We start from the raw sequence: 14,716 nt of genomic DNA on the forward strand, positions 1-14,716 counted from the left end.
TAATTCCTTTGTCTCCGCCGCATCTGCTCCCAGGAGGACCAGTTCCAATACCGTACAACCCAGATGGCCTCCTTCTTCAAAGACCGCAATTTCCCCCCAGATATGGTCGACGATGCCCTCCACCGCATCTCCTCCACTTCCTGCTCCTCTGCCCTTGAGCCCCGCCCCTCCAACCGCCACCAGGACAGAAACCCACTGGTCCTCACGTACCACCCCACCAGCCTCCATATACAGCGTATCATCCGCCACCTCCAAACGGACCCCACCACCAGGGATATATTTCCCTCCCCTCCCCTATCAGCGTTCTGAAAAGACCACTCCCTCCGTGACTCCCTCGTCAGGTCCACACCCCCCACCAACCCAACCTCCACTTCCGGCACCTTCCCCTGCAACCGCAAGAAATGCAAAACTTGTGCCTACACCTCCCCCCTTACTTCCCTCCAAGGCTCCAAGGGATCCTTCCATATCCGCCACAAATTCACCTGCACCTCCACACACATCATTTATTGCATCCGCTGCACCCGATGTGGCCTCCTCTATATTGGGGAGACAGACCACCTACTTGCGGAACATTTCAGAGAACACCTCTGGGACACCCGGATCAACCACCCCGTGGCTCAACACTTCAACTCCCCCTCCCACTCCACCAAGGACATGCAGGTCCTTGGACTCCTCCATCGCCAGACCATAACAACACGACGGTTGGAGGAAGAGCGCCTCATCTTCTGCCTAGGAACCCTCCAACCACAAGGGATGAACTCAGATTTCTCCAGTTTCCTCATTTCCCCTCCCCCCCACCTTGTCTCAGTCAAATCCCTCGAACTCAGCACTGCCTTCCTAACCTGCAATCTTCTTCCTGACCTCTCCGCCCCCGTCCCCACTCCGATCTATCACCCTCACCTTGACCTCCTTCCACCTATCACATTTCCAACGCCTCTCCCCCAAGTCCCTCCTCCCTACCTTTTATCTTAGCTTGCTGGACACACTTTCCTCATTCCTGAAGAAGGGCTTCTGCCCGAAACGTCGATTCTCCTGCTCCTTGGATGCTGCCTGACCTGCTGCGCTTTTCCAGCAACACATTTTCAGCTCGGGTCCTCCTTCCTAGCCTGGCCTATGTTGTTAGTCTCAATGTGGACCACAACATCTGGATCCACCCCTTCCTGCTCCAATATCCTTTCAAGCCAGTCAGAGATGTCCTGCGCCCTGGCACTGGGCAGGCAGCACACCATGCGGGACTCTCGATTAGGCTTGCAAAGGATATGATCTGTCCCCCTAATTATAGAATCCCCTATAACAATGACTTGTCTTTTTGCTCCCCCTCTCTTGATTGGCCTTCTGCACCATGGTGCCATGGTCAGCTTGCTCATCCTTCATGCAGCCCTTTTCCCCATCCACACAGGGAGAAAGCGTTTCATACCTGTTGGATAAGGTCCAATGCGGAGGCTCCTCCATTCCTGAACTCAGGACCCCCTACTGGTCTCACTTGCAATCACATCTTGTCACTGATCACTAACTGAATTTGAACTACTTAGTCTACCAGGAGTGACTGCCTCCTGAAATAAAGCATTCAGTTACTTCTCCCCGTCCTGGGTGTGCGGCAGTGTTTGAAGCTCAGACTCCAGCTCATCAATTCTGAGCTAGAGTTCTTCCAGCAACCAACACTTGCTGCACATTGGTCACTGCTGTTCACAATGGGATCAGCCAGCTCCCACATCATACAGCTGCAGCACATCACCTGCCCAGCTATGTCTACTTAGTTAATTACTTTATTAATTTATATAAATTTATGAGTTAATTAATTTCTAGTACTTCTCTGCTATGCTCTTTTTCAAATAATCAAAACATAGAAAAATGAAAAAAAAAAAAATTTTTAATCAATCACACGATAAAAAAACCTTATCTTCTCAACACACCAGAGTCTTTTTTTGGTTAGAGGAGGGTAGGTAGGAGACACTGCATGTGTAGTGTCTCGGGTTTAGCCACTGCCCAAATATATCAGTTCACTCACCTGCCCAGAGCACAATTTGACCACTCCCACTTCTGTTCCTGCATGTTATGGTCTAATGGCTATTTCCACTGTCTTCTTATAAAACCCTTCCCACCATTCCAAGCTCCGGGCCTTCGCACCTTCAGCCTTTCCTTTCTCAAACTATTTTTCAAAAAACTGAAGTGTCACACCGTCACTTTCTGATTTATCTCAATATCTTTTATTTCCTTTACAACTTCAACATGCTGCAGCTCTTTTATTTGACATTTCACCCAAACTTGATAATGAAAAAATATTTCAAGAAATGCACCATTTAGTCTTGAAAAACACATCCAGCGAAAAAGGATGAATGGCTATAATGAACAATGTTTATTTTAATAGCCAACTACCAATGAAAACAGCAATTTGATGAATACTTATTACAGCCCCACTAAATCATGCATCCTTTCCATATTGCTGTATGTGTTTTATTCATTTAGACAGGGAGAAGGCCTTATTTACATTGCATCATTTTGAAAAGCTGTAGTTATACAAACAATAGGCATGAAAAGTACATTTACATTTAATATTGAACTCAAAAGTGATTCAGCTGACATCTCCTCTCCAGCTTCTGTTCTTATTCAACACAGAGAATAACCTTTTGTTCAACTGGCATGCATTAAAATCTAATCTACTGAGTTTACAAAGCTTGGGAGCTCTATTCTCTCAGTGGTATAATAAGACTCCCAAAGAGATCACTATACAGGTTAAAAGCTCTAATGTATTGGTAGTATGTTTGATAAAAAGAAAGACTACTCACTGCACTTGGCCCAGGTTTATTTTCCTTACAGTGTGCTTACAAATATTGTATACACAGTTCATGGCAAATGTGTGTGTTTTCTGTCCTCCTAATCAGCACATTTGTTTGAGTGAGTAACTATACCTTGCAGACAATATTCCAAACACAAATTGTGCTGAGGTATCTGGTCTTGGCCAGGACTGATTCAATGGGCCCAAGGTGGAGAAGAATGAAGCTGATCAGTGCTTCTGTTATCCTCACTGGATGTATTTGGGTCTGGATTGCAGGTGAGGATAACAACGGGCTCAATTGCAAAGCCACACATTATTGAATCGTCAACCTCACACTTGAAGTGCAAGCAATCACTGGAAGTGACACGCAGATGAGGCAAAGTGCAGGAGGGTGTTCATGGAAACATACAACAAAAACTTCAAGGTGAGGCTTGAAGAGAAACTTGCATTAAACGCAGGATGAACAAGAATATGTATACACTTGTGGTATATAGTACAATAGCTGAGGGCCACTTTGGCACAACATGGCTAATATGTAGATTCCCTCTGGATGAACATTGTGACATGTGGGGCCACTTAGGAAAGCAAAAACCATTTGGAAGCACAATATCTGAAATAAAAGCAATAGTTATGAATAAAACCAAGCTTCACAGTTCACAAATGGTAAATGTCGATGTACGACCTAGCCAAAAGTCTTATCTGACTGCAATGTTATTTTATTATTAAATGTGGACAAAATCAGAGCTCGAGCAAGCAGAAAACAAGGTGTAGATGTTCCAGACAAAACAAATCTGTATCAAAACAGAGTCACTTACTGTGGCCTTGAGGCTTCTGCTTGGTCAGTCTGAAGTTTTTCTCCACCTTCCACTTCCATTGTGCAATACACAATACGATTGGGGGCCACTGATTTCAACCCCTGGACTTCCATTATAACAATCTAAAAACACAATAGAGAGGCTTCAGAAATAGTGAGGGAAGATCTTTGAAAATACATCCTTCTTGCTACTAGGGCCGATAATGCTTACGCATTAGTAGGAGTTGATGTCTCTATCATGGATGACGTGCTGCATTTAATATTAGAATTGATTAGCTGAAAGTCTGAGGCTCAAAAAACACTGGCTTTTTTCTACTGATCCTCCACTAGGGAACAAAGGCACATACAGATGTGTGAGAATGGCACCGCAAAGGATTGGGCCTCTTGTTTGGTAGAACTATGATTGACTGCAGTCAGGTATCAAAGTGCGTTTTTGAAGGTTTCTGCTAAGCTTTGCAAACTGTCTCACATATAATTAAACCAAATTCCTTCCTTAGCACTGACATTTCCCTGTCCCCAGTAGCTTCAGCAGCTATAAGTCCAAAGGCTTATATCACTACCCGCACTTGCTTTGATATGTTTCAATGCCATTCACAGACATGTATATGTTGTGCTGAAATATGTTATTCGACACAGCGTTAATTGGGCATCTAATTTCAAAAGTCAATTGTTCAGAATTGGGGTGGGCATGGGAAGATTTAGAGGTAAAAACAATGACTGCAGATGCTGGAAACCAGATTCTGGATCAGTGGTGCTGGAAGAGCACAGCACAGGAAGATTTAGTAGAGTTAGTTAATTCAGCTGCATAGGTTCACTCTGAGTTGATCTTTATTTTTCAAAAGTGGCAATGTCCAAAGAAAAACTGTTTTGAAGATCCAATTGGAAGCTCTTCAGTTAAGTTTCTCAATGAGGTATGACCAAATGCACGAAATTTCCTGATCTGGGGCACTGGATTTGAGTGATCACATATGGTTTAAATGAAGGGCTGCAAAATATCAGTGAAAAGCAAAACTTAATCATTTTAAATTAGTCTTATGCAAAGTGGGATCGATGGCAGGTATCCACCATGCCAACTATTCACTTTCTAAACACAGGGCTTGCAGTATGCAAGATGTCCAGTATGGCCCACTGTAGCTGAATGATGTGAAACTGTGCACAAGCCTCATTCAACTCTCCCAAATAATATTCAAATTATGCAACTGCTCTATAATGCAGCTGTGTTGTGGAACAACCAAAAATAAGTCAAACTACGTAAGCTCAGCAACAGTGCCTGAATTATCCATTCCCCTACACCCTCTGTCAAGAAGTCCTCATACATGGGAACCCCCAGCAGCTGCTCACCAACAGCTGGCATGTAAACATCTCACTCTGATCCTACAACAAGCGTTACTTGCAGGAGTACCAGAAAATTACTCAACAGAAGTGACCTCATGCAATTTGGCAAAGGATAATACCTGAATAATCCTGAAGCTATCAAAACTTTTGTAAATAAAGACTGTAATCCCAGGTGACTGCCTGTAACATGAAAGATCAAATCGGATGCATGTCCCAACATTTACAATGTGTGATTGCTTTCATCAGCAGCTTAAGAATATTGATTCTAAATGTTGTAATTCTTGGGAAACTAGTTAACTAGTTGCCAGGATTTAGCTTCTCCCCACTTTGTGAGAACGTGAGTTTTGAGAAGATTTGTAGCTCAAGTTGAGGTTCTGGATGTAGGTTTGCTCGCTGAGCTGGAAGGATCATTTTCAGACGTTTCATCACCATACTAGGTAACATCTTCAGTGAGCCTCCGCATGAAGCACTGGTGGTGTAGCCTGTTTTCTATTTATATGTTTGGGTTTCCTTGGGCTGGTGATGTCATTTCCTGTGGTGACATCATTTTCTATGGTGATGTCATCTCCTGTTCTTTTTCTCCAGGGGTGGCAAATGGTATCCAAGTCAATGTGTTTGTTTTTAGAATTCTGGTTGGAATGCCATCCTTCTAGCAATCCTCGTGCATATCTCTATTTGGCTCATCCTAGGATGGATGTGTTGTCCCAGTCGAAGTGGTGTCCTTCCACATCCAAATGTAAGGATACTAGTGAGAATATCTTTTTGTGGCTAGTTGATGTTCATGTATCTTGGTGGCTAGTTTTCTGCCTGTGTGTCCAATGTAGTGTTTGTTACAGTTCTTGCAAGGTATTTTGAAAATGACATTATTTGCCTGTCGTCTGTATCAGATCTTTCAAGTTCATTAGCTGCTGTTTTGTGTGTTGGTGGGTATGTGGGCTACCATGATGCCAAGGGATCTCAGTAGTCTGGCAGTCATTTCAGAGATGCCTTTGATGTAGGGGAGAGTGGCTAGGGTTTCTGGACCTGGATACTCTCACTAGTATCCTTACATATGGATGAAGAAGGACACACATCGACTGGGATAACACATCCATCCTGGGACAAGCCAAATAGAGACATGCATGAGAATTCGTAGAAGCATGGCATTCCAAACGGACCTCTATCAAAAAACACATTGACTTGGATCCCATTTGCCAGCCCCTAAGAAAAAGAACAGGAAATGACATCACCATAGGAAATGATGTTGCCACAGGAAATGACATTACCAACCCACGGAAACCCAAACATATAAACAGAAAGTGGGCTACATCACCAGCGCTTCATCTGGAGGCTCACTGAAGATGTTACCTAGTATGGTGATGAAATGTCTAAAAATGAACCTTCCAGCTCTGAGCAAACCTACATCCACTATATGGGAATGTCCTACTTACTGTTTGCTATAATTAATTTCTTTCCTCAGCTTTTAACTTTGACCACCAATCTTCTCCAATCCATCTATTAAAGCAAACTGACAGAACAGAATAATATAATACTTCAGACGAGCATTGCTTAGTGGACAATTGTCTAATGATGGATACATGTTGGTGGTCTATTATAAAGCCACAGCTGATTGACTGACAGAGTTGTAGGCTGTCTTATTTTTTTCATTTTCTGCCTTTCTGCAAACTCTTCTACAGTTGATTCCCAGAAAGGACAAGGACACATTTCTGTGAAAAACGTGCTTGTGTTCTGTGACATAAGTGTTTCAGTGACTTTGGGTTCTGTAGATTGGGGTAACATGCAAGGTGTAGCTGATGCCTGTCCCAGGAAAGTGGTCTGCAGACTTTTAAAGGAAATATTTCAGGTCAATGAGTCACTGAACTATGACCTAGGAGAGAGTGAGGACTGCAGATACTGGAGATCAGAGTTGAGACTGTGGTGCTGGAAAAGCACAGCTGGTCAGGCAGCATCTGAGGAGCAGGAGAATTGATGTTTCGGGCATAAGCCCTTCATCAGGAATGTATGCCTGAAATGTCAATTCTCCTGCTCCTTGGATGCTGCCTGACCTGCTGTGCTTTTTCAGCACCACACTCTCAACACAGAACTATGATCTGCCAACTTCACACACAGCATGAGCAAATAGTATGTATTTATGCAGCTCTGTGCAGGAAAAATCCCTGTGACAGGGAGCTTGTCTGCTATTAATCTTGTAGCTTTCTCATCCCATCCTAACCAAGCAGAAAATCCCAGGGTGAACTGGGAAGTGATGCACATTAGTGTTGATGCTGCTGTCAAAATTCTTGTGCACTTGTTGACATTGCAGTGAGGTTGTCAGCCAAACTGTGGAACAAAATGATAACTTTCCATTCATTAATGCAGTGGTCAGCAAGATCTATTTTCCATAGCCAAACTTTATCTAGGAAGTGTTCCCTTACTCACAACGAATATACAAACAAACTAGACAGGTCCAAACAGCAGAAAGCAAGTTTCAGGAATGTCAATGTTGACCAACGTTTGATCAAAAATGAAAGTCAACATAAGAATGAATACTTTGCACTTGTTGTGTGTGGTTACTGGAGAAGACTGTCAATGGCAAAAAAAAGTTCCTCATGCAATAAGGTTAAGGGTGGAAGGTATAGGGGAGATGTCAGAGGTGGGTTCTTTACCCAGAGAGTGGTGGGGGCATGGAATGCGCTGCCTGTGGGAGTGGTAGAGTCAGAATCTTTGGTGACCTTTAAGCGGCAATTGGATAGGTACATGGATGGGTGCTTAAGCTAGGACAAATGTTCGGCACAACATCGTGGGCTGAAGGGCCTGTTCTGTGCTGTATTGTTCAATGTTCTAACCCTGACAAATGTGTATATTGGTCAGTCCTTCTCAGACCCTCTGAGTTCATAGAGTCATAGAGATGTACAGCATGGAAACAGACCCTTCGGTCCAACCCGTCCATGCCGACCAGATATCCCAACTCAATCTAGTCCCACCTGCCAGCACCCGGCCCATTTCCCTCCAAACCCTTCCTATTCATATACCCATCCAAATGCATCTTAAATGTTGCAATTGTACCAACCTCCACCACATCCTCTGGCAGCTCATTCCATACACGTACCACCCTCTGCGTGAAACAGTTGCCCCTTAGGTCTCTTTTATATCTTTCCCCTCTCACCCTAAACCTATGCCCTCTAGTTCTGGACTCCCCACATCAGGGAAAGACCTTGTCTATTCACCCTCTCCATGCCCATCATGATTTTGTAAACCTCTGTAAGGTCACTCCTCAGCCTCCGACGCTCCAGGGAGAACAGCCCCAGCCTGTTCAGCCTCTCCCTGTAGCTCAGATCCTCCAACCCTGGCAACATCCTTGTAAATCTTTTCTGAACCCTTTCAAGTTTCACAACATCTTTCCGATAGGAAGGAGACCAGAATTGCACGCAATATTCCAACAGTGGCCTAACCAATGTCCTGTACAGCCGCAACATGACCTCCGAGCTCCTGTACTCAATACTCTGACCAATAAAGGAAACGCCTTCTTCTCTATCCTATCTACCTGCGACTCCACTTTTAAGGAGCTATGAACCCGCACTCCAAGGTCTCTTTTTTCAGCAACAGTCTCTAGGACCTTACCATTAAGTGTATAAGTCATGCTAAGGTTTGCTTTCCCAAAATGCAGCACCTCGCATTTATCTGAATTAAACTCCATCTGCCACCTCTCAGCTCATCTGGTCCAGATCCTGTTGTAATCTGAGGTAACCCTCTTCGCTGTCCACAACACCTCCAATTTTGGTGTCATCTGCAAACTTACTAACTGTACCTCTTATACTCGCATCCAAATCATTTATATAAATGACAAAAAGTAGAGGGCCCAACACCGATTCTTGTGGCACTCCACTGGTCACAGGCCTCAGTCTGAAAAACAACCCTCCACCACCACCCTCTGTTTTCTACCTTTGAGCCAGTTCTGTATCCAAATGGCTAGTTCTCCCTGTATTCCATGAGATCTAACCTTGCTAATCAGTCTCCCATGGGGAACCTTGTCAAATGTTGCTCTCCTTATTTCTGATACAGGATGTCCCCTGAGATTTTGAAGCATCTGGAGTTTTTGGACTTAGCTGCGATATTTAAAATCACTCCTCCTTCAGTTTTTTGAGGGTTCCTCTCTGCTGTCAAAAAATATATTACCACAGACCCTGGAAATCTGAAATAAAATCAGAAAATGCTGGAGGAACTCGGCAGATCTGCAGAGAGAGAAAGAGTGAAGGTTTGGAGCCTGATGTGACTCTTCTTTCACACACTTCTGAACAGTCATTTTGGATTTGTTAAGTGTGTGCGAGAAACTGTCTCAATCTATATGTAGATGGCCTTACTGGAGAAGGGGCAAAACTCAACCTCCTCTTGGGAAGTAAAGCAGGGCAAGTGCCTGAGGAATTAGTGGGGGAGCACTTTCGGATCCGTGACCATAATTCTATTAGTTTTAAAATAGTTATTGACAACGAATAGGCCTCATCTAAAACTTAAAAGTTCTAAATTGGGGCAAGGCCAATTTTAACAGTATTAGATAGGATTTTTCAAAAGTTGACTGGGGGAGGCAGTTCACAGGTCAAGGGTTGACTCGCAAGTGGGAGGCTTTCAAACGTGAAATAAAGAAAGTTCAAGGCCAGCAGGTTCCTATTAGTGGGAAGGGCAAGACTGGCACAAATAGGGAACACTAAACGATTAGAGATATTGAGGTGCTGGTCAAGAAAAAGAAAGAGGCATATATCAGGTAGAGACCACTATATCAAGTGAATCCCTTGAGGATCAACGGGGATGTAGGAATACACCTAAGAGGGAAATTCGGAAGGCAAAAAGGAGTCATGAGATAACTGGCAGTTAAGGTTAAGGAGAATCCACAAGAGATTCAATAAGCAGATTAAGGACAAAATAGCAATCAGGGAGAGAGTAGGGCTCCTTAAAGATCAACAAGACATGGTGGCACAGTGGTTAGCACTGCTGCCTCACAGCGCCAGAGACCTGGGTTCAATTCCCGCCTCAGGCGACTCTCTGTGTAGACTTTGCACATTCTCCCAGTGTCTGCGTGGGCTTCCTCCGGGTACTCCAGTTTCCTCCCACAATCCAAAAATGTGCAGGTTAGGTGAATTGGCCATGCTAAATTGGCCCTAGTGTTAGGTGAAGGAGTAAATATCGGGGAATAGGTGGGTTGCGGGTCGGTGTGGACTTGTTGGGCCGAAGGGCCTGTTTCCACACTGTAAGTAATCTAATCTAATTCATGAATCTAATCTAAGACTGTGTGTGGAACTACAGGAGATGGGTGAGATCCTAAATAAATATTTTGCACTCATATTTATGGTGGAGAAAAACATGGAATCTAGGGAACTCAGGGAAATAGTGATGTCTTGAAAATAAAGAGTCCACATTCCAGAAGAAGAGGTGCTGGAGATCTTAAAATGCCTAAAGGTAGGTAAATCCTCGGCACCTGATCAACTGTATCCCAAGTGTCTCCCAAAGAGAAACGGTTCATGTTCACTTCATTTGTGACCTTTAAAAGCCAAATCTCCCATCTCTCAGCTCCAATCGCCCACAGCTGTCAGGAGCTCATGCAGCAGGATCTCAGAAGAGAACAAATTTATTCTTGCCTTGTCATTTTTGCAGCAATATGCTAACAAATCATTTTTCAATCCAACAGTGGCAAATTTAAAGTTTTAATATCAGACGGATCCCATGAATCCCAATTGACCAACCTCCAGCGTGAACGACAGGACGACGTCGGATTTTGAGAGCTGGATCTCGTTTTCATCGCCAATGTCCAAAAAGGAGGAATTCTGGGACCGTTTCAGCTTCTGCAGTTTAAACTCTGGTCCTCCCTTTGCCACTGGCAGACTTTCCAAGTTGGCCATGAGCAGGTTAACAGAAGATTTCAGCTCTTCAATGTACATATTCTCCATATCCTTCTGGACAAACTTCAGAAACTTTCGCTCCTTTAAAAAAAGGAATAGAATAATAAAACATTCAGAAGTGTAAGAACAAATAAAATAATAACATTTGTGCCAATGACAGACACTGCAGGATACTATGAAAGTACGGTGAATAAGCATGGGCTAGCAATATACACAAGGACAGCTCCCTCCTTTTGTTGTGATTGGGTGCTTGTCAGAAATGTGTGTCTACATTTAAGCTGACCTCAACACAGCCTTTTTCTGTTATTTGAATTTAAGTTTGAATTCCCCTTGCAGGCCCAAGATGCTAACAGTAACAATAGTGTCTACATGTTTATGTTTCTAACAGTCCAGAATAGGCCTGGACACTCCAGGCTGATAGATGAATCTTCAGGACAATGCTATGAGCAACAAGGAAGAGAGAGAAAAAGAGTAAAAGGATGTTAAAAATAAAACTTGCTTCAAACACTTCTTCTCCTTGTTTATAAAATACTGGAGTTGAAAAAAGATATTTAATTGTATGTCAGTAATCATTCAATGAGCAATGAAGAATCTATTCACTTCCCAATTCAGATGGGAAGGCAGTGCTTTGAGGATAGTCATGCTGAGCAACCAATGGTGGGAGTCTGGGAAACTTGTACAATTAAATATTGCAGAATACATACAATTAGTGTTATCAGCCTTATTTAGGGTTGTATAGAATGCTTTCACCACTGTCCCACAAAGAGGGAAAGCACTTCTGCTTGCACCTGGTAAATTGAGTACTTCGATGTGCAGGACAAAATCAACCTGCTTAGATTCTTACAACAGCCACAGTCAATTGTGGATGCAAAAGCTTAAATAAGTCTGAAGATGGCCTCGTGGTTTTATCGCTGCACTGTTAATCCAGAGACCCAGGTAATGTTCTGGGGAGCTGGGTTCAAATCCCGCCATGGTTGATGGTGGCATTTGAATTCAATAAATATCTGGTATTAACAGTCTAATGATGACCATGAATCCATTGTTGATTGTCAGAGGAAAAACCCATCTGGTTCACTAATGTCATTTAAGGGAGGAAACTGCCATCCTTATCTGGTCTGGCTGACATGTGACTCCAGATCCATAAGAGTGTGGCTGACTCTCAACAATTAGGGATGAGCTATAATTGCTGGCCTAGCCAGCAGTGCCCTCATCCAGTGAATGAATTAAAAAAAAGTTAGGTGATTTGGCCATGCTAAATTGTCCATTATGTCCAGGGACAGGCAGTCCCAGTGGATTATATACAGTAAACGTGGAATTATGGGGTAGGGGGCTGGGTTTGGGTGAGATGCTCTTTGGCGGGTTGGTGCAAATTCAATGAGCCAAATGGCCTCTTTCCACACTGTTGAGATTTCATGATTCTATTAAGGAAGTAATGTTTGTGGACTGGAAGTGTGCATTGTATGCAGGAATTTTCATCACCTTTGGATGGATGCTGTTAGTCATCTTAATGTGATCGTGTCCCCAAATGGCATTGCTGTAAGATTAGCACCTCATTTCTCTGCTGAACTGACTGCTCAACATGGGTAAACCTGCATTGTTTAATTTCAAATACAGTTCTAATATTCATAATAGATAGAGTATTCATTATCAGTCAACACTTACTTTGGCTAACTGTTCGGCCATCTGCAGTCTCCCATCAAGTTCCCGTCGAATCTGAGCTGCTTGTTCATCAGCATTGTCCAGCTAAAATTCAAAATACATTGAGAAGTTAGGGAAGAAAACAAAATGAAAATTGTTGCTGATGCTGGAAATCTGAAACAAAAACTGAAAATACTTCAGCAGGTAGTGTAGTGGCTGTGGAAAATGGGATTGTCAATATTGATCAGAAATATGCTTGGATACGCTAATACCTCTGACCACCCTACATTCACCTTTAAGATGATTAAGACTTTTCTCCTGGTTTGCTTGCGAGCATTAAAAATTAAATCTCAAGTTCTTGGAGAGTGATCTCCAATTCTACATGATTGTTGGACAACTCCTGGCAAACCATGTGGAGAGAAAACCAAAAATAACATTTCAGATTGGGAACCTTTTTTCTCAGGGGCTTGGGAGCAAATCTTTGCACTTAGGTGGACAGAATACCATGTATAAAACATAATTTACTTTCTCTCTTGCTTTCTTACCCTGTTAAATTAAAAAAAAACATATTTATGTGTATGCAAAACTTGGGAGACATCTGATGGACTTAGTAAGTAGTAATGTAGGAAATAATGGTAAATAATAGAAAATGGCAGGCAGTTTTAAACTAAGTCAAATTCCCAGGTAACTGTCCAACTGAATACACTCGGCCTTCCCTCTGAATCCTCCTAAATCCATTCCCTTTTCCCATTTTAAAGGCTGCCAATATGGAGCTGGTGATAATAAGTACCTATCATTTAGAATTTGGGCTCTGAAACTCATGAGCTATGAATTCTTAATGATCACAAAATGAACAAAACATTATTAAAAGGAACTACCATTTCAACAGACTGTGCATCTGTCATGCCTGAAGATCAATTCTTAATGAATTTCTGGCTGAAAATGGTAAGGTAATGGAGGCAGATTAATAGGACTGATGATGCAGATAATTAACTACATTTCCACATTACATATAATTGTAATTGTTTGCAGATCCATAGTATCAAGTCAGAGTGTTTCCAGTTAGACATTACTTGCAATGATTTATAGCAGTCTGATCAGTCTATCATAACCAGAAAAAGGGAATCTGAAGTGCTGTCAGTTGAAAAGCTTTTCTTCCCTCCCTCTGGTGTATTTTTCTTATCCTAATATATCAAAAGGTTACTGTAAATCCTCTGTAACATAATAATAATTCAAAAATGTACTGAGTACATAACTTTAAAAAGGAGTTGCAGACTCAGCAAAGCTATCAATCTTGGTGAATGTTAGAAGCAAGGTTTATGATCAGTGATGATACAGATCAGAAACCTATTTAAAATAGGAGAAGCCAGAAACATGTCAAAAATAAGTAAAATTTAAAACACTTGGCAAGCCTAAAATATGATTCTTCATAAGACTCAGAGCTGGAAGGTCATTATCACATTTTGTTATTTGGTTTAACTTCAGTGTAGCTTTGTTTCCCTGGAGATGAATGACACACCTCTGACTGAGAACTTTAAACATCAAATATAGATGGCTTTAATGACACACCTTGGGTTAAAAAAACATTGTTGAATAGATTCTTTTCATGATCAGATTCAATAATCTCTTCTTCAACTTCTCAGAAACATAATGATATCACACCCAAACACAAAAATAACTTCAATAGGTATTTATTTAAACTTTGAATTTTCTTTACAAAATATTTTCCAAGTTGTGTAAACAGAATTCATGTGCATGGATGAGATTATTTTTATCCAATTTAATCAAAGTTTCACTTTACCCTCCCAAGAACTGGAGATCTATTGTTTAAAAATATTCAGCCATAACACCACCAAAAACATCATACCTACAGGATTGCAATCCTCAGAATCACAGAATCTCTACGGTTTGTAAAGAGGTCATTTGGCCGACTGAGTCTGCACTGGCCCGCCAATGAGCATCCCATCCAGACTCTACCCCCTACTCTATCCCTCTAACCCCATTTCCCATGGCTAATCCATCTAGCCTGCACCTCTCAGAACCCTATGGACAATTTAGTATGGCAAAACCACCTAATCTGCACATCTTTAGATTGCAGGAAGAAATTGGAGGAACCCCACCCAGACACGGGGAGAACATGCACACTCCACACAGACAGTTGCCCGAGGATAGGATTGAACCTGTGAGGCAGCAGTGCTAACCACTGAGCTGCTCAGATATTACTCATGTTTAGCATCAAAAGGGCAACCCTATCCATAACAGGAACTAAAATATGATTTCATA

General features: G+C 42.4%; 1 protein-coding gene across 13 annotated transcripts in view; it reads right to left on the reverse strand.

Moving 5' to 3' along the window:
- cadps2 (Ca++-dependent secretion activator 2) overlaps positions 1-14,716 on the reverse strand; it is a 718,900-nt gene that overhangs the window by 390,884 nt on the left and 313,300 nt on the right. For all 13 annotated transcript variants that reach the window (XM_087997417.1, XM_087997409.1, XM_087997412.1 and 10 more), the window contains exons 4-6: positions 12,458-12,538; positions 10,640-10,876; positions 3,592-3,713 (exon numbers count right to left, since the gene is read on the reverse strand). In XM_087997417.1, the coding sequence (XP_087853543.1) occupies positions 3,592-3,713; positions 10,640-10,876; positions 12,458-12,538 (440 nt within the window). The remainder of the gene's footprint in view (positions 1-3,591; positions 3,714-10,639; positions 10,877-12,457; positions 12,539-14,716) is intronic.

The sequence above is a fragment of the Chiloscyllium plagiosum genome, unplaced genomic scaffold, assembly GCF_037043375.1.
Source record: "Chiloscyllium plagiosum isolate Xiang-an unplaced genomic scaffold, Cpla_swu_hap1 HiC_scaffold_19, whole genome shotgun sequence".
Classification (NCBI taxonomy): Eukaryota; Metazoa; Chordata; class Chondrichthyes; order Orectolobiformes; family Hemiscylliidae; genus Chiloscyllium; species Chiloscyllium plagiosum.